The 21,049-nt window shown below is 50.4% G+C and overlaps 10 protein-coding genes across 10 annotated transcripts, besides 14 other annotated features; all 10 read right to left on the reverse strand.

Annotated features, from left to right (window-relative positions):
* The first annotated feature begins 23 nt into the window (after positions 1-23).
* Positions 24-54: a sequence feature (A-rich).
* Positions 55-162: 108 nt separating this feature from the next.
* On the reverse strand, positions 163-663 carry TraAM80_01423 (group II trans-sialidase superfamily; the record flags this gene model as incomplete). The annotated part of the gene is made up of 1 exon (XM_029378464.1): positions 163-663. One exon carries the CDS (start codon positions 661-663, stop codon positions 163-165), a length of 501 nt encoding a protein of 166 aa, XP_029241653.1.
* Positions 664-1,438: 775 nt separating this feature from the next.
* On the reverse strand, positions 1,439-1,753 carry TraAM80_01424 (uncharacterized protein; the record flags this gene model as incomplete). Its single annotated transcript, XM_029378465.1, has 1 exon — positions 1,439-1,753. The coding sequence occupies one exon, from the start codon at positions 1,751-1,753 to the stop codon at positions 1,439-1,441; it is 315 nt and encodes a 104-aa protein (XP_029241654.1).
* Positions 1,754-1,849: 96 nt separating this feature from the next.
* Positions 1,850-1,903: a sequence feature (A-rich).
* Positions 1,904-2,087: 184 nt separating this feature from the next.
* Positions 2,088-2,118: a microsatellite.
* A 70-nt stretch (positions 2,119-2,188) lies between these two features.
* On the reverse strand, positions 2,189-4,261 carry TraAM80_01425 (putative pumilio-repeat, RNA-binding protein; the record flags this gene model as incomplete). The annotated part of the gene is made up of 1 exon (XM_029378466.1): positions 2,189-4,261. One exon carries the CDS (start codon positions 4,259-4,261, stop codon positions 2,189-2,191), a length of 2,073 nt encoding a protein of 690 aa, XP_029241655.1.
* Positions 4,262-4,633: 372 nt separating this feature from the next.
* Positions 4,634-6,400, reverse strand: TraAM80_01426 (putative DNA ligase; the record flags this gene model as incomplete). Its single annotated transcript, XM_029378467.1, has 1 exon — positions 4,634-6,400. One exon carries the CDS (start codon positions 6,398-6,400, stop codon positions 4,634-4,636), a length of 1,767 nt encoding a protein of 588 aa, XP_029241656.1.
* A 3-nt stretch (positions 6,401-6,403) lies between these two features.
* Positions 6,404-6,482: a microsatellite.
* Positions 6,483-6,531: 49 nt separating this feature from the next.
* Positions 6,532-6,601: a microsatellite.
* Positions 6,574-6,614: a microsatellite.
* Positions 6,615-6,729: 115 nt separating this feature from the next.
* Positions 6,730-6,758: a microsatellite.
* Positions 6,759-6,859: 101 nt separating this feature from the next.
* Positions 6,860-8,623, reverse strand: TraAM80_01427 (uncharacterized protein; the record flags this gene model as incomplete). Its single annotated transcript, XM_029378468.1, has 1 exon — positions 6,860-8,623. One exon carries the CDS (start codon positions 8,621-8,623, stop codon positions 6,860-6,862), a length of 1,764 nt encoding a protein of 587 aa, XP_029241657.1.
* Positions 8,624-9,140: 517 nt separating this feature from the next.
* On the reverse strand, positions 9,141-10,865 carry TraAM80_01428 (uncharacterized protein; the record flags this gene model as incomplete). Its single annotated transcript, XM_029378469.1, has 1 exon — positions 9,141-10,865. One exon carries the CDS (start codon positions 10,863-10,865, stop codon positions 9,141-9,143), a length of 1,725 nt encoding a protein of 574 aa, XP_029241658.1.
* A 189-nt stretch (positions 10,866-11,054) lies between these two features.
* Positions 11,055-11,081: a microsatellite.
* Positions 11,082-11,448: 367 nt separating this feature from the next.
* TraAM80_01429 (uncharacterized protein) lies at positions 11,449-13,521 on the reverse strand (the record flags this gene model as incomplete). The annotated part of the gene is made up of 1 exon (XM_029378470.1): positions 11,449-13,521. The coding sequence occupies one exon, from the start codon at positions 13,519-13,521 to the stop codon at positions 11,449-11,451; it is 2,073 nt and encodes a 690-aa protein (XP_029241659.1).
* A 442-nt stretch (positions 13,522-13,963) lies between these two features.
* On the reverse strand, positions 13,964-15,607 carry TraAM80_01430 (putative chromatin binding protein; the record flags this gene model as incomplete). Its single annotated transcript, XM_029378471.1, has 1 exon — positions 13,964-15,607. One exon carries the CDS (start codon positions 15,605-15,607, stop codon positions 13,964-13,966), a length of 1,644 nt encoding a protein of 547 aa, XP_029241660.1.
* A 708-nt stretch (positions 15,608-16,315) lies between these two features.
* Positions 16,316-16,419: a sequence feature (GA-rich).
* Positions 16,420-16,496: 77 nt separating this feature from the next.
* Positions 16,497-16,530: a microsatellite.
* A 170-nt stretch (positions 16,531-16,700) lies between these two features.
* On the reverse strand, positions 16,701-19,055 carry TraAM80_01431 (ribosome biogenesis protein ERB1; the record flags this gene model as incomplete). Its single annotated transcript, XM_029378472.1, has 1 exon — positions 16,701-19,055. One exon carries the CDS (start codon positions 19,053-19,055, stop codon positions 16,701-16,703), a length of 2,355 nt encoding a protein of 784 aa, XP_029241661.1.
* A 102-nt stretch (positions 19,056-19,157) lies between these two features.
* Positions 19,158-19,214: a sequence feature (A-rich).
* A 112-nt stretch (positions 19,215-19,326) lies between these two features.
* Positions 19,327-19,364: a microsatellite.
* A 40-nt stretch (positions 19,365-19,404) lies between these two features.
* TraAM80_01432 (uncharacterized protein) lies at positions 19,405-20,418 on the reverse strand (the record flags this gene model as incomplete). Its single annotated transcript, XM_029378473.1, has 1 exon — positions 19,405-20,418. The coding sequence occupies one exon, from the start codon at positions 20,416-20,418 to the stop codon at positions 19,405-19,407; it is 1,014 nt and encodes a 337-aa protein (XP_029241662.1).
* Positions 20,419-20,754: 336 nt separating this feature from the next.
* Positions 20,755-20,777: a microsatellite.
* Positions 20,778-21,011: 234 nt separating this feature from the next.
* Positions 21,012-21,047: a microsatellite.
* Positions 21,048-21,049: the final 2 nt, after the last annotated feature.

Consider the following 21,049-nt stretch of genomic DNA (forward strand, 5'->3'; position numbering starts at 1 on the left):
ACTACCACCGTGCAAACGCATCTAAAAAAAAAAAATTAGACAAAAAAAAAAGAAGGGTCCGAAGACCCTCCTCCCAAAATTTACCAGAACACGACCGTTCGGACGCATCCGGAAGCGCTGCATACCAATATAGTACAGAAACTGTATCAATAATAGCGTTAGTTAAAAGCACTCCCTCCTCTCCCTGCCCGACGTTTTGCGAGCATTGGGATCATAATAGGATGCGGACGTGTCCACTTTCCCACCATCATGCTTGCCATTTTTTTTTTTTTGCCGTCGTCCTTCGAATAAGTGATCATGGAGGCAGTTTCGTTTTCTCTTGTCTCCGGTCCTCCTCGCCGTCATAGCAAACACAAACGTGTCATCCTCCATCACAACGCCCGAGCCACCACCACCAACAAACTGGTCCAGGCCACGTTGTTTAGCAGATGGTTCGATCTGTGGTACAAGCGAGGTGGGTTCGCCCCATTGAATGACTTTATCTTGCGTGGCCTCACCCACGAGCAAATCAAGACCCTGTGAGACTTTAGTCCACTTCTTCGATGAAGGATCATACTTCTTATGATAGCCCCCCACAAGTAGAAAGACCTTGTTGCCCTTTGCAATTGTTGTGGGTCGAACCGCGTATGTCGCACGGGGCATAAACATATAGTCCTGGCGCATGGTCGTGTCAAAGATGCTGTGAGCCCTTTATTCGTTTGCAGTTACCTCAGCGACAAAGTACGACCAGTTGTTCGCGCAGTCAATGTACCCCGTCACAACCTCAGCATAAACCGTCGTAGTAATTCCCTTATCGGAGTATACGGGCCTGTCCCGGCTCTTGGCAAGTGCAACCAAACCTCCACCAGCACTGGCGAGGAAAGGTGAGACAAAGAAGACCCCAGTTCCACGGCGAGTACGTGTTCCCTCAATGGCTCGACTCAGCACAAAAAGATCAACAATATCTGGTATTTGCATTTCTTTTGGTTCATTTCTCTCGGTGTGCACAGCCGTATTGCTCTGTAAAGCATATCAGCAGCAGCACGGAAAAAGTAGCAGCAGCGAAAAAGAAAAAAGATGCCAGTACATGTTGGGCATATGTCGCTGTTATCTCTTTCTTCTCTCCTTGCGATGGATCCGCTCAGGCCGCAACGATTGTGCGTGTGTGTGTGTTGGCTGGACAAGTGAAGAGGAGCAAAGTAAAAACAAGGGTCGACACAAAAAGCATTGAGGACGTGCAGTCGTCCTGCTGCCAGACGCACGGTCCACTCCCCAGCCACGCGAAGAAGAAACCCACCCACATCCGCAGAGAGGCAAAGAAAGAAAAGCATGTAAAACTTTCTCACAAGCCCAAACAGCGGACAAAAAAAAAGTGAAAGTTTTTAAAAAGGGCATTAGTATAAAAAGATAAGCCAGCAGGGCGTGGTTGCTACTGCCCCTCCCCCCGCCTTTTTTCTCATTATGGAAACTCGTCTTTTGTTTGATATCTTGATGAATTTGCCCCCCCTTTTTTTCCTAATGTGTTTGCGCGGCGCTGACAGTTTTCTATACGTGCCTGCAATCGGGCAAGTTCGGAGCCAACGGCTTTGATAACACGTTGCGGCGCTAAGTGTTCGCACTCCGCGTAGAGCGCGGCGGATCGCTGCACGAGCTCCTCCAAGTCACCCCGCAAAGCCGTGAGGCGAGTCAGTGTTTCTTTTTGTGCCGCTCCGAGTTTTTGCGTTTCCTCTGCGGCGTGGGGAAGGGCGCTAAATGGAACGTCGTCTAGTAGCATGCTCCTTTAGAAAAGACTACCGCGCATGCTAAAAACAACAACAATGAGAGAAATGGAAAAGCAGAACGAATGCTTCAATATATTCTCACTGCTGACAAAAAAAAAAAAAAAAAAAAGATAGTGGAACAACAAAGAAAGAGGAAAGAAAAACACGTCCTCTTTCATGCTTTCTTTCCTCCCCATCGACAATCATGAGAAGAACGGAACGAAAAATAACACAAACTTATGTCTTTCCATTTTCAATTTTCCTTGTCCACACATCGCTCAATGGCATTATATATATTATAAGGGCATGCAGGCTGGCTTCGCTGTGACGTGGTGTTTCACCAACGCCTGTGGATGTGTGTGTGTGTGTGTATGTGTGTTAATCGGAGTTCTTCATGACCTTCACCACCCTCTTAAGAGGGTGTGAGGAATACATTCCTTTTACTTCTTTTAATCCTCAAGGGGAAGAGCGGCTGTTTCTTCCCCCGCAGCATCACTTATTTGCACGACAAACTTACCAAAAAAGTTTTGGGCGAGATTGTTGCGCAGGCGCGGGTTCTGCACCAACTCGTTCTTCACTGCATTGAGAAGTAGCGCATCAGTCAGCATCATTTTTTGCAAAATGATAGAGCTACACTGCTGCATGGCAAGGTCAGCGAGACCCGAAATAATCATACTCACCACCCGCCGCTTGCCGCGTTCATCCAAGTTCAGCATCAAAGTACACAACACGTGTTGTGTCCCCTTCTCACGTGTGAGTTCCATAAAGTGGCGAAGAAGCAAATCACAGATGTCACGATTTGCATGAATCGCTTTTTCAACGACAAACCGTCCATTCAAATGTTTTGACAGCGTCACAACATGTGGGTAGAGCGCGTGACAGAGATGTGTATGCATCGTCGCTTTCACATTATCAAAAAGGCAACCTACAACATGGGAAGCGTACGCATGCTGACACATACTTAGAAGCTCATCACTTTTGCACAGCTTTCGAGCAAGTTCCTCTCCACCACAAAACTTAATATACTCCTGTAGTGTTAAATTTCCAATGGCGTCATACATCAAGGTGTCCATGTCACGACCAATGGCTTTAAGCAGCAGCTGTCCCACTTTAGATTCTTTTACACCACATAATGGCATAAGTTTTCGTACAACCAAACTACCATTGGGGTCACACAGCATGTCCGCCACACTATCTCGTGTTAGTAGCGCCCCTGCAATGTCCTCCACTATGTCCTTCATATGAGTTGCGAGTGACGCCACAACAAGTGCCATTGCCACGTGCACACCAATATAATGTGTTGCCAAATAAGAAAGATGTGGTCCCAACAACTTGAGAATGTGTTTAAAATGTCCCTCCATCGACGACTTCCCCGTACGCGGAATAAGGCCAATGATAGCTTGCACAACAAAGTTAGCGTCAGCAGAGGTGCACATCTCAAGCAGTTTGGTTTCACAGGAGTTCACAACGACGTCTAAGGTTGCATTGGCCTCCACCTCTGAGGCCCACTTTGGCAACTCGGGGGACAAAATATCCTGCAAGAACTTGCAGCCCCGTTTATTCACGAGAAGTGGCGCAAGGTCCATAAACCTCAATAAAGCAGAAGAGTTGACTGAGCAAAGAATGAACGCTCGCATGACTGGAGAAGCCACGGGATCAAGTATTAATGAGAGCAAAGTTTCTTGTGTGTCAGACGCATTATGAGTTGTTTTCTGCCTCTTCTTTGTGTTCTCCGTCACAAGCTCCGTGATACCGAGAGTGTCACCCAACCACGCCACCGTCTCAGTGGGGAAATGCTCAATGAGGTGTTGGATCGTTACGGCTGAGTGGCGGTTGCGGAGTTGCGCCTGCAACTGATCCACTGTTTTGGCATGCTGCCGCAACACCTGGAGAACTCGTTCTTGTATTTCACGGCCACCATGTTGAACTAACGAACTCATCACCTTACAGGCGACATAGTGTTCATAGAGTGTCTCATTCTCCTCAAATGGTTTGGTCACAGCGTCTAGTACCATCGGCTTCTTGCCATTGTTGGCAGCGTCCAGGGCTGCTATCAAGGCACACACCACGCGGCCGCCACACTCATCTTGAAGAACAACCTCAAGTAAAGTCATGGGCTCCTCCTCATCCGTGTCCTCTGTCGTGACAGCGGCCTGATGATCCAATTGCAGAAAGGTATCCGCAATGGTGCTCAGCATGAAGTCATCTGTCGTGTCTTCATCTCGTCGTCGCTTGTGAGATGCTTCAGATTGAGCTCGTTCCAGACCCACTGAACGCAGCAGCGTGCACAGATCCTCAGAAGTGGCGGGAATCCGACAGGCTTGAGAAAACTGTTCCACGAGCATCGCCTTCTTTTCATCCGACAGCTGGGGCTTCTTCAGGGTAGTACGCTTAATGAGTCGCCCACTCGTGTCTTCGCCACGCCGCAACGCCCTGGCTGCAGCCACCTTCCGCTTGCGCTGCTCTCGCGTGTGCTGCACATGCCGCTGGTGGGCACGCTCAAAGCTGGCTTTCTTACCCATGTGTGTGTGTGTGTCACGTCTTGTTACTCTTACCACCAAATACATAGAATGCAAAGGTGGGGTGTCAAGGGAAATGAATAAACGGAAAAAAAAAGTAAAATTAACTCAGATTAAATCTATACACATCACAAAAGTCGAGGTTCACTACTCGCATCGCACACACCATACAAGACACATGCATATATATATTATATCCTCTTTGTAGGACACCCATCCTTCCTCCGTACAGGTCACTTCTTTCATATCCACCCCATTTTGTCCATTACCCAAGTCCCACCAAATGCACAACACATGCACCTTATATAGATGCATCAATGCGGTGTTCAAAACACGCATCAAGAAATTAAAGTCATGCTAGAATTCCAATGTGCCTCATAAAAACCATCCTTTACCTCCGCGTATGGCCTTTACTTGACCGAAGCGCGGAATACCGTACTCCGTCAGGGAGGAATACTTCACCGTGGCATACAAGCCAGTCAGTGAGCGAGGGCCAACCTTCCCAATGTTTCCTTTCCCACCCTTCTTGGACCCCCCTGTGACTTCCAAAAGGTGATCCAGCAACTCCCGCTGCTTCGCTACATCCATCTTGGGAAGTGGAACGCTAAACACGCGCCCTGTATCACTAAGACACTGCAGGCCGTAAAAAACCACCACTTTGCTTTTTTCATTCTTCTTAGACGCGGCCCTCCCAAAAGTTGTCCGAGGGACTGTGATCACATCGCGGCCGCCGTGAAGCGAATCCAGTGGAATGCTAACGAGTTTTCGGGCGCGCGGGTTACTTGACGGAATCTTCAGCAGTGGTTTCAAAATTGCATACTCCTTGTCACAAAACGGAAGTAACTTCACAGCAGTGACGCTACGGCGACCATTCTGCTTTGCCCGCTTCACTGCCGCATTCACAATTGCCTGATGATTCGCATCCTCTGCCTCATTTGCATTGGCCGCAACCTCCGTCTCGTAGCATTCACCAGCACCCATGAAGGCGGTCCATTCATTTTTTGCATAAGTGCGAAGGAGTGGCGGGGCCTTCGCCGCTAACACAGACCTCCTCGACCACGTGGCGGCCTGCCGTCCATCGATAACAAGGCGTTCTCCACTGTAAAGAAGTGGATCCAGCAGCCCTGTCAAGACACCCTTCTCCTTCTCCTTCAGCTCGTACACGTTTGTCGCGCTGCGAATGACGGCCCCTTCGTACCCCCCTGCGAGATATTTATTGAGGTACACCTGCTTTGCCTCGCCGAGGGAGTGAAGCAGCGAGTACGGAATTAGCTGCACATACTCCCCTCCAAGGTTGGTGACCCCCGCCGCAGCAACAGGCGTGTTGCCGCCTCGCCGCTTTAACTTCGCGTGTGACGGGGGGGCGGAGACACCCACGGTTCTGCCAGGAAACAAAATGGAAGAGGTACGGGCGCGATGCAAGAGAGACATAAGAAAGTGCATCACCTTCAGTCGCTGTGAAAAGACGGAGTGGTTTGGAATCACACGCAGTAGTTCCAAATCCCGAACAGTGTTGGCCTTCATCGCTTCCCGAAGAAGTGACACACGCTCCTTCTCAAGCCGCGGCAGGCCTTGCCCACTGCTGTTGTCCGAAACATTTACCACATCAGATGGTTGAAAGGAAACGACATCAAACACGCAGAAGCGGGGGAGCGACGCAACGTAGCTGAGTACTTCCTCCTCAGAGGAACAAGCAGATTTCGGCCCGCGCAGACGATGCACTAATGCTGACACCGCCAGAAACCCTGTCTTAACGCTACTCTCACTCACTGAGTAGGCATCAGGTTCCTTATGAATGTATAGTTCTCCATCCAACACCAACCGTGGATCTCCGCAGAGCCACCGCAAAAGAGAAAGTTCCTCCTCAATCCAAAACATGCCATGAACAGGTCTCCCAAAGCGTGAAAAACACGTTGATTTGAGGGATTCAGCACGTTCAGCCACGTACGAGATAATACGCACGCCGTCATGCTTCGGCGAGATAAAGTATGGTGGACCATCTGGTGCACCTACATGCAATGATGAATCTGTGGTAGTCGAAGAAGAAGAAGCAGAAGCAGCAGCGCGCTCTACGGTATCAAAATTAGATAAAGCCATCGGTACAAAAGGTAGACTACAAAGAATGCGACAAAACCTCATCATCCTTGAATGTATATTTCTATAAATATAACTGTATGTGTGTATGCCTGTGTCTATCTATCAAGTACGAATATAGATGATGTATCCGTAATTATATCTATGCGCTTGCACGTCGGTGGTTTCGGCGTATCCCAGTGTGTGTACGTGTGCCTCTGGGTACGTATACGTACGCGTATGTGTTTGTGTGTGTGTGTGGTGGTGGTGGGGGAGGAGGAGGAAGGTGAGGCGGAAAGAAGACGACGAAACGCACTTAAAGCACGAGATTAAAAACAGCCTATTTTACGTTAAATACACACAAGCAAACGGAAAAAAACACACGATAATACATCTGCGAGAGAGAGAGAGAGAGAGAGAGAGAGAGCACAGCTGCGTGTTTCACGTCATGGTAAACCTCCGTTTTGCGGCGTAGCCGTGGAACCCTCACACACCACAATAAGCATTCTCCGTGTACCCGTCTGCCCCTCACACATCCCTCTCCTTGACCCCGCTCCAGTCAGCATACTTGAGCCTAAGGAAGGAAACTTCCGCACTAACGCGCACCAGCTGACGCTCGCGTTCCTGATCATGCGCTTTAATGCGACGCCAAAGTTCCTCGTATTTTGCCATTGTGTCATCTTGCTCCCGTTTCGCCTTCTGTAGAGTCTCCTCAAGATGAGACAACGCTCCAGCTCGTTCTTCCAAGCGCATTGCTTCCTCTTTCAGACGTTGACGTTCCGTGCGCCAACGCTCTTTTTCTTCCCGCCTCTGTGTGGTAAACAACTCACGTTCCCGCACCAGCGCTTCCCGTGCGGCCTGAAGCTCAAGCAGCTCCGCACGACTCTCACACAGTGACTGACGCGTACACATGGAGTCTGCGTCTTTCCCTTCCTTGCAGAACCCTCCGGGCGAAGCGGGGCGGCCCACACCAGAAGACCCACAATGTGGCCGCATCTCCTCCCGCAGCGTAGCTTCTACAGCATAAGCAAAGGTCTCACTACAAAATTCCACATGTTGCACGAAAAGACTCACTGTATCCTGCATGAACTTCCACACCACACTCGTAAATGCGCTCCAAGTTGAACCTTCACCAGAAGGAAGAGAAACATCTGCCGTCCCGTTACACGATAGCTTCTTGAGATGCGAATGAATGGGCATGTATATACACCGTGGACCGCCGGCAGTGTCAATGTTCCAAAGAAAGCCCTCCATGAATCCAAGGCAATGCGCCCCACGCACCACCTCATTCATGTCAGAGACATCCTTGTCAGCAGGAACCGTCGATAGAGATTGAGGTATAGGCTCATCGTGAGACAACACTGTAAAGGCATGGAGAAGCCAATAACGGTGTGGATTCCACGCTAGCAGCAATCCAGAACTATCACAGGAAAACACGACACCAGAGGCTGAACATAGTGCTACCACAGATTCCTTGTGCCCAACGAGCATGCGCATGGAGTTAACTTGAAGAGAATCTTCTCTTTCCTGAGACATTGCCGCCTCCACTCTCGTCTCTTTCTCTTTCTCTTCAGAGGAGGTGTGGGTGTTCCACGCCTTCCCATGCCCTGTGTTGGCACCGGTGAGAAGACAGTCAAGGTGTACAGGATCGCTTACATCCCACACGTGAATGAAACAGTCCTCCCCGGCACTCCAAAGCAGACCACCACTACACAAGCTGGGAACATAGAGACCACTAAGCACACCGCCTGTGTGACCCAAGAGGGCAAACGGCGCCTGTCCGACTCGTCGCTTCCCAAGAGGCCAAACATGCACCATGGCGGAATCTGGGCCCACCGAGACAAGGTAGTCGTCACGCATGAGGACCATTTGCGCCAATTCCCCAGTGTGTTGACCAACCTTCCCGGTAAAGTCAAATGGATCCTTCAGCGACCATGAATAAAGGGTGCCGTCTGCAGAGCCACTATACACATCATTACCACCCATGGCAAAACACGTGAGTGAAGCTGGGTGGTAGGCGACACAGAGAGTGCCGTCGCTAAAAGATACCTCGCCACCTGTCGACCCCCCCTTCAGAGAGAGTCGAAACACCGTGACGCCGCCCGCTTCGTCACCACACCATAACAAAGAATGCATCGGGACAACGAGCAAGGCAGTCACAGGTGCCATCGTTCTTTGACCTCCACTGGCGATGGGTTTTCCAATCCAAAACTGAAACGCCTTGACATTTCCCTCCTTACTTCCATAAAAAGTTATCGTGTCCCGCATTTGGCCACAAGGTCCAGGTGACATACTCCCATCCGCTACACATGTCACCGACGCATCCCCACAACACTCCTCAAATGAGTGTAGTAACACACATCTCGTAGGGCTTTGAGCTCTACACTGGTTAGTAGTTTGCCCGAGCCCCTTTTTGACCTTTTGCGGGGAGCATGGATGGGACATCTCCCAATTGCCTCATAAATGTGCCAATATAAAACAAAAAAAAAGGTAGGGAATAGAAAAAAAAAGGGGGGGGGGGGAAATAATAATCCATTGTTACTGTTTGCATATCTACACCTCAGACGGGAATACGTGCTCGCAATGCAATGTGTAGCAATGTTCAAGAAAGGAAAAACATGACAGTAGGGAACAATACAGGATTTCTTCACGTACAAGAGACACAGAGACGCGACCCACACGCAACGACGGTCCAAAATAAATAAATTTTAAAAAACTCCAGTCACATTTCTTCCGCCACGCACACGCACAAAAAAAAACCCGCATCAATTTAAAAGCAAACGCCTAACTATACCACCACACCACGCTACTAGGGCGAGGGCGAATAATACGCAAACCCCCCAAATGAAACGGTGCGCTTGCGCCCCTTATCACCGGCATTTACATCCTTCAAAGCATTCTCCGCATTAGCATTGATGCAGCTTGTGTCCTCACCGTGCTGTGGGATGGTGCGAGGGTGGTAAGAACCATTACAATTGGCAGCACCGGCCGTGGAGGCACTGCTGGAGTGCGGCCGATCCCTTGCTGGTTTGGGGACCAACGACATAAACAGTGCCGCCAGCGAGCGAGCCCCGCGGCGGAGTTCAGCTTTTGTTTCGGCCAAAGTTGCTTGTTCTGAGGGCCCCTCTACGTATGGATGCTGAGGATCAATTTCTATTGCCTCCTTTCCCAAATCCCCTTTGCCGCTGCTGGATAGTTCTAGCAACTGCTCCCTCGACGTAGGAGGTGCGTGAGCAACGCCGTCGCCTTCCACATGGTTCTTCACGTCCGTTGAAGTAGCAAGAATTTGCGTTTGCTTGAGCGGTGAGGAGCAAAAACAGATGCGTTCAAGCTTATCATTTTTCTCCACGAGGATGGCGTTCATTCGTGCCTGATACTCATTTATGGACTGCAGCTGTTGAATGCAAAGCTTTAAATCTCCATTCTCTCTCTTAAAAATCAAACAACTTCTCCGGCATGTGTCGAGTTCGTACTGAAGATGTTCCACCATGGACTGCAAAAGTCGTTGGGCACGGATGCTAGGGAGCGAGATATCCACTTCCGTGAAAGCTTGTCGTTGAGGTACCTGCATAGCGTTGACGTCTCGGGAAGCATGCTCAAGGCGGCTGTAGTAGTGAGTCGTGTCCGAGGAAGACAAAACATTGTTATGCACAACAGCAGCTGGAGAAGGCGTTGTGAAGTTAGTTGCTGTCATACAACACGTCATGTCACTCCCTGCATGCGAGTGTTTTTGCTTCTCTCGTTGCAACGTCGTACGCACTGGCATGTGGGAACAAGACGCTGGGGACAGGGACGGACTTCCACGTGTCGAGGCATCCTTGCCCTGTCTCACCGTACTGACAGATGAAAAACAAGAGAGATTTACACTGTCTTGCATTGTGGTGGTATTCAGAGAAACCACGAGGCTAGAAGAAGACGGCCCAGAAGATGTTTTCATCCAAGACCATGATGGTAAGTCCACAACCTGCAGTGTAGGTGGGAGCATTGCGTGAACCGCGGCAAGACGTCGTTTACTGTTTGTCACTGGATTCTCTGCAAGTGTTGCGGCCTTGAGCGAGGGGAGGAATTGGATGGGTGACAGCCCTTCAACATGCTGAATCATGTTTTGTCGAACCTGCAGTTCCTCCAGTGACGTGCATTTCTCCAAGCCCGTAAGTGACGCAATTCGATTGCAGGAGGCGTCTAGGATGCGCACGGCTGCCGGGAGGCCTTCCAGAGTTGTGATTTGATTATGTGAGACCACCAACACTTCCAACTGTAGAAGTGGTGAGAGGCCATCCACCTCCGTCAAAACATTGGAGGATGCATTGAGCTGCCGCAACGACAGTGGAAGCCCATGCAAAAACGCAACATTGTTGTTTGACACATCCAGTGAGGTTAACATGGAAAGCCAGCGCATTCCGTACAAAGATGAGAGACTGTTGCAAGAGACATCTAACCGAGTAATGGCGTGGAGCATCTTCCTTTCCTCTTCGGTGGAGAAGGCTGTGGGGTCAAAGTCGATGAGTTTTCGTCGCGAGAGGTCGATTAGCATGCGGGTTTCCGGTTTTGACACGACTCTAGTCTCTCTGTTTGGATAGGTCGTGTCGTATTGCGAGGTTCGCCTGAGAAGGCCACGGCCATGCAAAGCAAGCCTCCCTGCGTTTTGTTCTTTTTGCTGGACCGTGTGTCGTCACCGCAGCACTCACCACGGCACCCACAATAAATAAATAAATAATGCCTGAACCACACAAAACAAAACCAAAGCAAAAGGAAAAAGAGATCCTCAACCCCCTCTTCCCACCTCACCCCTCCACAGAGAACGAAGGAGAGAGTGAGAAACTCTCTATAGCAGACAAAAGAATAAAAACTGCAAGCAAAACATTAATAGAGGAAGTCAAGGAGCGAAAGCAGCAATCACCGCACAGACCACATTATTGGCAACGGAGTGAGGGAAGCATGAAAGGATTATGACAGACAATAATAATGTGAGGAAACGACAACAATGAGTGACTGATAACGCAAAAGTGGATTGCCGATACTTCCCTTCTTCGTTCCCTTTTTTGTCACTTCCGTTCTTATTCTTGTTCGCTCGCTCCAAGTCCAAGGAGCCTGAATAGCCTTATTCCTTCACCAGACTACCGTGAGGCCACCGACACGACCTCCTCGTCCTCCTCATTATAGCCATAGTCAATATCGTCATTCTCGGTCCAGTTCCTTGCTTCCTTATCCTCCGCACCGGCAGATGCCTCATGCTTGCCCGTGAACTCCGCACCTGGGAGTTCCACAAGGTGTACCATCGCCATGCTCACAACATTACCCTCTTCAGCAGGCAAGACAACGTTGAAGTACTGAGGAAACGCCTGCACGAGGTAAAACACACCACCGTAACGCTTTCGCACCGCCTCCTGGGCTCCACGCGGAATATGCAAAATGATATTCGAACATGCCTTGGCACCACGTTGTTGAAGGTATTCGGCTACCAACCGCACGAGGTCTTCCTCAGAGAATTCTTGCCGAATGACACCACGCGGTAACGGTAGCCCTGGCCGGCAGACACACCACTGCCCCGCCACTTGATATTCAAAATGTTGGAAGTATTGAGGATAATTGTTAAAAAAATTCCAAAACCGCCGTGGCAGGTAGTTAAGCAACTCCTCCGGGACATTCTTCTTGAGAAAGGTTTTGAGTGGCACGTGTCCCTTCTTGGGAAGATAGCGATGGAGCTCCCGCGCAAGGTTGTCAGGGTCGTGAAAGGGGTTTGATGGATCATTCCGAAAGGCGATGCGACGGCGGAGGGAGCGGATCTTCTTTTTGTTCCGTTCACTAATAGCAATGGTCAGCTGTTCCTCAAGCGATAGCTGATCCTTTTCGATGCGGTCCTTAAAACGACGCCGCATAACCACAGAGCCGTCCGCGGAGAGTGAAAAAACGGCAGCATGAAAGTGAAAAAATTGCAGAAGCGTCCCGTAGAATAATTTCACCTCCTCCTGAATGGAGGCAGGGAGGGACTCCTCAATGTGGCGAATGTCCACCTGTCCGTCCTGTGGGACCAGGCGAAGGATGCAATTACAGCTCTTCGGCGTTGGTGTTGTTTCACACTCAAGGCCATCGTAACCCGGCGGACGCAGAAGTACTGAGCCCCCGTCACGGTCAACGGCAAAGGCAAAAACGTGCTGCATTTGGGCAAAATAAATAATGGCGGCGGGACCTTTAAACGGCAGCTTTACCACCGCTGCATGGCCTACACGCTCCAACAGAATGCGGAGCGGCATCCAACGCCCAGTGATACCCCCAAAGGAGGCAATAAATGGATCTAGTGCAGCGGGATCAGGTCGATAGCGTGCAAAACGCTCTTCTGCCACCTCGCAACCGTCCAAGGCAAACTTCGCATAGCCACCATAAAGACGAATATATTTTCGCCCAGCCACTGTAACTACTTCTGAAGCACTATGTTTAAAGTATCGTTCGATATGCTCCTCCGTATACCCAGGCATCTCTTCCAGGACCTCTCCCAATGGCACAAAGAAAGGCGGAATGTATGAAACAAAACTACTAAGTGAGAGAACGGCTCCACTTCCTATCATCGTTGGAGAGGGTAGTGTTGATATTGTTACATCAAAGTCTGGAGGAGGTGGCGGGTACTCTCGAAGTCCAACATCGTAGTAGAAATCTACAGGCGGAATATCGTTATGGGCCTCCACAGTTACTCTTTCAAAGGGCCGCACATAGGCCCCAACTAGTTGATCGGAACTGGCACCACTTCCACCACAACCATGACTACTCGCAGCTTCCTTGTCACTACTGTGGCCAGAAGCATTAGACGTCTTTTTGGCTGCCTCACCTGACGGTGCATCCATCTCCTTTGGTGGAACTCCCTTACAGAACATAAGACCTGCTTGATTCAAATGCACCCCAAGCTCGGTGGTCTTTGACAATGCCGCCGCAAGTGTTTTGTGCGGCCGGACGTGGCGCCTACGGCTATCGAGAGAGAGGTCATTGTAGAGAGTTCCCACCGGAATCCACTTTCCAGAGGGAACACGCTTCAGAAGTTCCCTCAGTTCTTCAATAAGAGATGGGTGGACAGGTGGGTCTGCGGAAGCGTTACCAAGCGTACCATAGTTCCTCCAAAGTGAGGACCAATAACTTCCTGTAGAAGCATTCACGCCACGTCGTCTGACGCACCGCGTCACGCAGGAGTACCGAAGCATCTGCTGCCAAGCTATAAAAGCGTATGTGAAAAAATAATAATGATATACGCGCCTTCCTTTTTCCTTTCCAGTGCTCAATTTGGTTTCCAACTGTTGCTTTATGTGGACCTTTTAAGGAAGTTACTACCCCACCGCAATCACCAATAAGCCATACGGAGAAAAAAAAATTGGGGGAAAACAAGCTCACCACTTTTCCGTCAAAGGGAGTCCCTCTTACCATCACAACAAGAAACACAAAAAGATAAATAAATAGTGAAAAAGAGAACGAGAGAGAAAGAGACGACAAGACAAACCTAGATACATACATGTAGTGTATTTTGTTACTTGTAGTATCTTTTCTTCCTCTTCTTATTGTATCACCCTGCCATCGTTGGCTTCTCCGCCAAACTCCTTCTCGTCAATACGACTGCGATCTAATGGTATCTACCGGGCATGCTCTAGCCTATGCTTGCGGTGCAGAAGTGACATCTGTGGTGGACAAACAACAAATCTCCACAAGATACACCGAATGACGCACCCCACATGCAGCATCGCGAATAGACTGTACCTTCCATCGACACCCCCCGGCAAACGGCGTAGCAGTTTCCATCTCATCACCAGTTCGAAGAAGAACAGTAGGGCACAGCACGACATCCTGCGACTCCCCAACCCCGAGTTGCCCATGCATATTATCACCAAAGCCAACAACAAGTGTGTTTTCTAGCAGAATGAGGTAATGTTCCCTCCCTGTAATGGCTCGGATGCAAAGGTTTTTCGCTCCGTGTGGTAGCGGTAACGGGGTCCAGGACGTCACCAACGAGTCCTCTTCGCCCAGCCCAAGCATGCCGCTCCCCATCACCTCCACCTCTGCGGGGGGAGTAGTGGTGTAGCGGAACAGTGTCTCATTGCCCGCGTGCAGAAAGACTCCCTCCTTCTCATCTTCACGTGGAATAGAAGAGGCGTCATCTTCGGGAACATTGCAGTAGTAACAGCCCCAATGGAAGGTTCGAATGCGACCGGCGTTTCCAGATTGATTCTCAGTATAAGTACGTTCTCGCAGAATCGCTGCGGAATGCAGGTGCATCGCATGAAGGCTCAGAATTTCGCGATAACACGTGGCCGGTGGTGCCACCATTTGATCAAGTAGGATGGGAAAAAGTACCGGTTGGAAGTGCAAAGAGGAAAAAAGGGCTCGACGAGGTTTCACTGCCTTCCATTTCTTCTCCATACAAATCCGAATACGGGCGTCCGAATCGGTTTCTTCCTGCTGCTTCTGCAAACCATGACTCAATGCATACTGCATCGTTTTTGTCTTCGCCTGTAATACAGACCACGCATCTCCGTCGTAGCCAAGCTCACCAAAATCCCCCTTCCCTGCCGCTGCGATAAGAAGCGGGTAGCACTTTGGCGGAGGCGCTTGCTGTCGCTGCACCTCGCCGTTGTCTTCCCTCACCACCACGACATCACGGAAGGCAAGAAGCGTATGATGCGTCCCGCAGCTCACATGCGTCAACTGACCCTGTTGAATCAAACGGCACTCACCGATTTCATCACTCTCCCTGACATTACTGTTGTTGGCTTGCGCTGCCGTCAGCAACGTCGTAAATGAGAGGTGATCGCCCTCGTCCAGCAGGCCAAGCTGACCATCACTGTTTTTGCCACACACAAAAAGTCCCTTCTTCGTCCATGCAAAAGTGTGATAGGCGCCACACTGGATGTCTATGACGGTTTCCTCGTCAAAGAAAGGGATACGGGTGGGAAGCGGCACAGATGACGCAGAGCCGCGCCCCAAACCAAGCTGGCCGTGTTCGTTTAGCCCCCAACCATAGACACCCGTCGTGGTGATGGCAAAGTTATGGTACCCGCCGACGCGCACAGCAAGGATGGTGCCCAATGGCTCCCCGGAACCATTCATATCCGCCGCGTTGTTATGGCCCTCCCGCAGGACAGTCCCCAAGAAGAAGGGAACAAGTGTAATGCGGCTTTTTGACTCAAGTGTCCCTAAACCGAGACGGCCGTCATTGCCGCAGCCACAGACGGCAATAACAACGTGTGTGGATGGGGTGTGAGCAGCAGGGTCATGCTGATTGCGCGACGGCTCTTCCATTGATGAGCCTTATTGTTACGTGATGTGACAAAAGAAGATGAGAGCAACCTCAAAGAAGTGGACGAAGAAAGTAATACACGGAACAAACTGCGCCCCTCCTGCTGGTGCTCTCAACAAACGCATTTTGTGCGAGGAAAACGCAGTCCGCCTTCCTCACCTCTCATTGAACCGACTGAAAGGGATGTCATAAAACAAGTAGAAACGGAAACACACATTTCCAAGTATGTTAAAAACTCAATCACATGTTCGATAGGAAGCTCCAGATGAGCCGCCCGCGCTTCCAAAGGCCTATCGCAGCTCGAACAGTTCGTTAAGGAATATGATGCGGCCCGAGGACTATCACTGATGCAACAGCTCATCCACCGCTATTTTCCTCCCTCGCATGCCGAGTTTCACTGAAATTCATATAAAGGCACAACATAACGTCCAAAGCAGCAAAAGATACACGATACGTTCCAAACTCGCTGCAATATTTTCATCGTGCCCTGTCTTGTTATTTTCCACACACACCCACACACGAGGCAAGGCTACAATGTGCCTGGGCGGTATTGAGATGGGTCGTGATCCCACCACTTCACATATGCTTTCTCTCTTTCCCTTCCTTCCTACTCGCCAAGGGAGAAAGAGAAAGGTGAACGATACACAAAGAAACAACATGAGAAAACATCCCACATGCGTAGCCAGACACATGCCCTTACACACACACACAGAGAGAGAGAGAGAGAGAGACGCCCCCAGGGAAAGCGAGTGATATATATATATATATAGAGAGAGAGAGAGAGAGAAGGAGAGGGAGAGTATGTAGGAGAGAGTCTACAAACAGGCAACATTCTTTTTACTATGATTCTTCTTATCAGTGTCCTTCTCCTTTTCGAGTGCATTTTACCTCTTCTTTTTTTCCGTTTTGTTTTGTTTTGTTGTTGCTCCCCTCTCCCTCTCCCACTCTTCCACGCACACACAATTTGTTAGCTCCTCTCAGTCATTTATTCGGCATTTAACAATTACTTCCTTCATACCTTTCCACACCCAATCCATGCTGCACGAATGGGGGAATCTTCTTTCTGGTTATTCCTTCCCTTTTTGATTAGCAGCGTCACTCAGTCCACGCAGAGACAATGCCGTCCTCAGTGGCGGTGAACACCCATGGCAGAATCGGGTGCCACGCGATGGCGTAGACCCCGCGGCGGTGCTTTAAGATCTTCACAGGCACCAACAAGGGGTTCTTGTTGTAGTCGTCGTACACCATGCCGTGGAAGACGTGCACCTGACCATCCGATGCACCAGAGGCAAAAAGGGGATACGCGTTGGTGTTTGTGTGGAACGCTACAGCGTTGACCACCCCCTTATGAGAGCGCATACGCTTGTAGGGTTTGTCGGAGAAGTCACAATCGTACCACTGCGTGTGGCTCGTGGTGTCACCTACCAGGAAGTTATCCCCTTCGGTATGCACGGACAGGCATGTCGTAATGCCGCCTGGGGCCTTGTACCGCCTCTGCAGCCTGTGGGCCATAAGGTTGTAGACCCTCACAGAGTTCGTCGTCGCTAGGAAGAAAAGTGGTTCGCGCGGGTGAAATTTGCAGTCTGTGACGATCTCCGAAAATTTACGGAACGGGCAAAACACCTTTCGCTTTGACAGCTGCAGCATCACCGTCTGGCGATATTTGACGTGATCCTTTGGGCAAAGCGCACAGAGGTAGTCGCCACGGGCGTGGAAAGTGAAGCGCTTCACCTTACCATGCAACGCAATTTTGACCACAATGCCAGCACTGCGCTCTTGGGCTGAGGCGTCAACAAACTCTGCGCGCTTTTCCCGCTCCTCCATGTCATGAAGATCATGGAGGAGGCGATGCGCAGACTCGTCCTTGTCCAGTGTTGTTTGGGTTATGCCACCACCTCCAAGTGAGGCTTCACCGCCAAGGATGTGATTTTCCGTTGACTGCCTCAGTGCACTGCCAGGGGCACGAAGGTAACGAATCGTGTGCTCATTTACCACCTGATGTGCGGCAAAGGTGGGAACAATAAACACCAGACTGTACTCCACAGCAACTGCTAAGATGTTGAGCGCCTTTACAGGGCAGAACTCAACTTGCTGCACTGGCCCCCCCATATCGTAGCGCTTCATCAGCCGGCCTGTCATTACCTCATACACACGCACTAAATGATCATCGCAACCCGTCGCGAGAAACTGCCCATTCGGACTAACCGACACACTACGTACCGTTGCTGTGTGACCCTTGTACTGGAATGAAAGCCGCTCTGGATACGGTCGAAGATCCTTCGGATCCGGCAACTCTGGCAGCAGTTTCGAGGGGTCCACAACAAGACGGGTACGTTGTGCGCGGGGAAAGAGCGCGAGATCAAGGCAGCGTTGATATCGATCCTGAATCGTGTGGTGATAGAAAGGTACGTGTCGTAGTGCATCAAACGCTTGTGGTAGAAAGTATTCCTTTCGGTCAATCTGTCGCAGCCTGGCAAACCGCTGCCGCGCCTTGTCGCTCGGAAGATACTCCGGTGGAGGACGATAGCTCTCATATGTGCCTGGTGGCGGAACCTTGGGCTTCGGCACGCGGTTTTGATACTTGAACTTTGCATGGGCCTCCATCTCCACCTTGCTGTCGTCCCACACCACAAGAGACTCATCAGGCAGTGCCTCCTCCTTCTCATCTGTTTTGTTTCCTTCCGCCTTCATCATACGACGCACCATCTTTTCAATGACTTTCATGTCGTGCTGTGCAGGAACAAACTTTTTCTTCGACGGACCGCCCGCACGTGCCAAGGGGTGATTGAGTGGGTCGAACTCAACGCTATCCGTTACCACATCAGCGTACATGTTGTAGTTGGCATTTGGAGTGCGGTTACGCTGCAGGTTGAAGATCATCTGCAGGTCTGCGTTGCTCAGTTTTTTATTCTCGTCATGCAAGGCGTCGTAGATGGTGCGCAGCGCATTGGGGTCATCAGTTGCCTCTAACAGCCGCTCCAAGGCGGAGCGTTCGCTTTTCATCAGCTTGCGACCCTCAACATCATAGCCGAAGTGCGCTTCATCCTTGTACCACTCAAGGGGAATGTCCCCGACGCGGTTGAGGGTTGCCTCATCCTCGCTGCTGTCCGATTCATCCAACTTCTGCGTCGTACCGAGACGAATGAGATTCAAAGTACTCCCCGGCTTCTCCACCAGGTCCTGTGCGTCAGGAAACAATAACACGCTACCGTCACCATTGTCATCGTCGCTGTCGCTCCAGATAACCTCATCCCGCAAAGCCAAGGCAGTGGTGGGTGGAAGGTCCTCATTCGACGGCGCCTCCTCAGCCACTGGTTGCTTAGGGCGCGGTGTCAACGGCAAATCTTCGGCCGGGGCTGCCGCTGTTGCTGCTGCGTCTAATGGTGGTGTTGCCATCCCTGCACGAGAAGACATTTTCCCAGCTTTTGCAGCAGTCATTTCACGGGCCATACGGGGAGTCGCGACGCGTTGCACGCCGCGGGACGCAGAACCACGTTTCGGAGGCATTCCTTGATATCTGTCAAGACAACGCCCATCAGTACACACGGTACGAAGAAAAACACAAAAGAAAAAGAATAAATAATAAAAAGTAAAAAAAAAGAAAGAAAACAACATTCAAGGGCAACACGCGGAGGTTGCACCAAACCACACAGAAGCTGCTGTAATAGCAATAATAGATTCCCACTTCTTCTGCGTCTTGACAGCGCCCCATTCTCTCCCCCAGCAGCAGCAGCAGCAACAACAACAACAAATACAACAGGGAAAATAAAACTACGCGGATTGTCCATCTAAAGAAGCCTCAAGAATGCGCAGATGTGTGAGAAGTGGAAGACGTCGCCAGCCTCCTTTGCAGCTCCGCAGACTCCGTAAGGAATCGCTGTAGTGGACCCTGAACAAATGCCATGGCGCAGCTGTATCCCTCTACGCTGCAGTGCGTTAAGCCTCCGTCGTGAAGTGCATCATCCGCTCGCCGTGCAAAGTGTAGTTTACGTCGAAGGGCATTATTTTCATTCTCAAGCGCGCATCGCCGGCGCCGCTCCGCCTCAAATTCAACCTCAATACGTCGTATTGCCTCCGCCGTGCAGTGAAGAATCCGCTTGATGTCATCAATGCAAGGGCTTTCTAGGGAGTCAACACTATCTGTCAGTTCTCCTGGTTGGTCACCTACACGACCTTTGTCAGCCCCAGCAACTGCAAGCTGAGCCTGAGCAAGACGTTGCTCAAGTTCCCCAATACGTCTTGCTTGCAACAATGCTGCCTCGCGAAGGCGCGCGACTTCCTCGACAGCTGCAAGGGATTCCTGCTCGCGCAATTTCGCCGCAGCGGAGAATTTTTGTGCCTTCGCCTCAGTTTCCAACAGGCACCGCTGCAGGCCACGTGCCCGACTTCGTTCCGCGGCCCGATCTAGTGTCACCCTACACGCAGGATTCATCTTGCATGTATTGGAATTTCCCTCCCTGAGCCTACAAGATAGTGGATTCGCCGTACCCCCTGTTCTAGTGGAAGGGGTGGCTGTTGGAGTTGATGGGGCCTCACATCGGTTGGTAACGTTCAAATCTGAAGTCTGAGATATCTCCGCGCTGGTGGCAAAGTTGGGCTCCACCAAGCGATATTCCACCATGTTTGGTTTCTCCGTCTTCTCACGTAACGGCGGGGATACGGCGTCAACGCCGGGCCATTCCTGCATTTTACACAGCAGGCCCCTTGAGAGGGGTGATACAACAACTGGCGACAGTGACGAAAGCGACGTCGAGCAGGCTGCATCCTGGCTGCCGCCGCCGCCGGCTGCAGAGGATCGGGCGATGACCTCCATCGTCGTTCTAGCAACGGGCCACACCTCCACTCTACTCCAGAGTCTGTTCCGAACTGCCACCCGAACGGAGCTGCACTACTGAAAGAGAGAGAAAGAGAGAGGTGCGCAGGGAATCACTAACATCTCTACGAACAGTCAATGCCAATGGAACAGAAGGACATCATCAAATCAGGCGACTCTGCCTCTACACACTCACCAAAGCAAACAAGCACACGGAAATAGGGCAGAAGAATATCTATTTTCACAAAATCATCTACATACAAATCTCAGCGAATGGAAATAACAAATTTCCAGAGTGTTCGGGATTGTAACGTACAACTCTAGCATCACTATTCACCTCCCTCTCTCCCTCCCTCCCTAGCAATCAAAATCTGATCCGAACACTTCTATTTTATTACTTCATCGCTGCCCAAACTTTCTCTCCACCCTCTGGTTTCCTCCCTGTTTCTTCTGCCCCTTTTCTCTCCCCACCGTTAACCAGTTATGATGTGGGGAGCACGTGAAGAAATATGATAAAAGATGAACTGACAGCCATCACATAAAACATGGGTGCGCGCATGCGCTTGCGGGACCACTCAAATGCTTTGTGGTAGTATATATATATATATATATATATATATATATATATAGT

The sequence above is a fragment of the Trypanosoma rangeli genome, assembly GCF_003719475.1.
Source record: "Trypanosoma rangeli strain AM80 chromosome Unknown Tra_15.4_contig_00029, whole genome shotgun sequence".
Lineage (NCBI taxonomy): Eukaryota > Euglenozoa > Kinetoplastea > Trypanosomatida > Trypanosomatidae > Trypanosoma > Trypanosoma rangeli.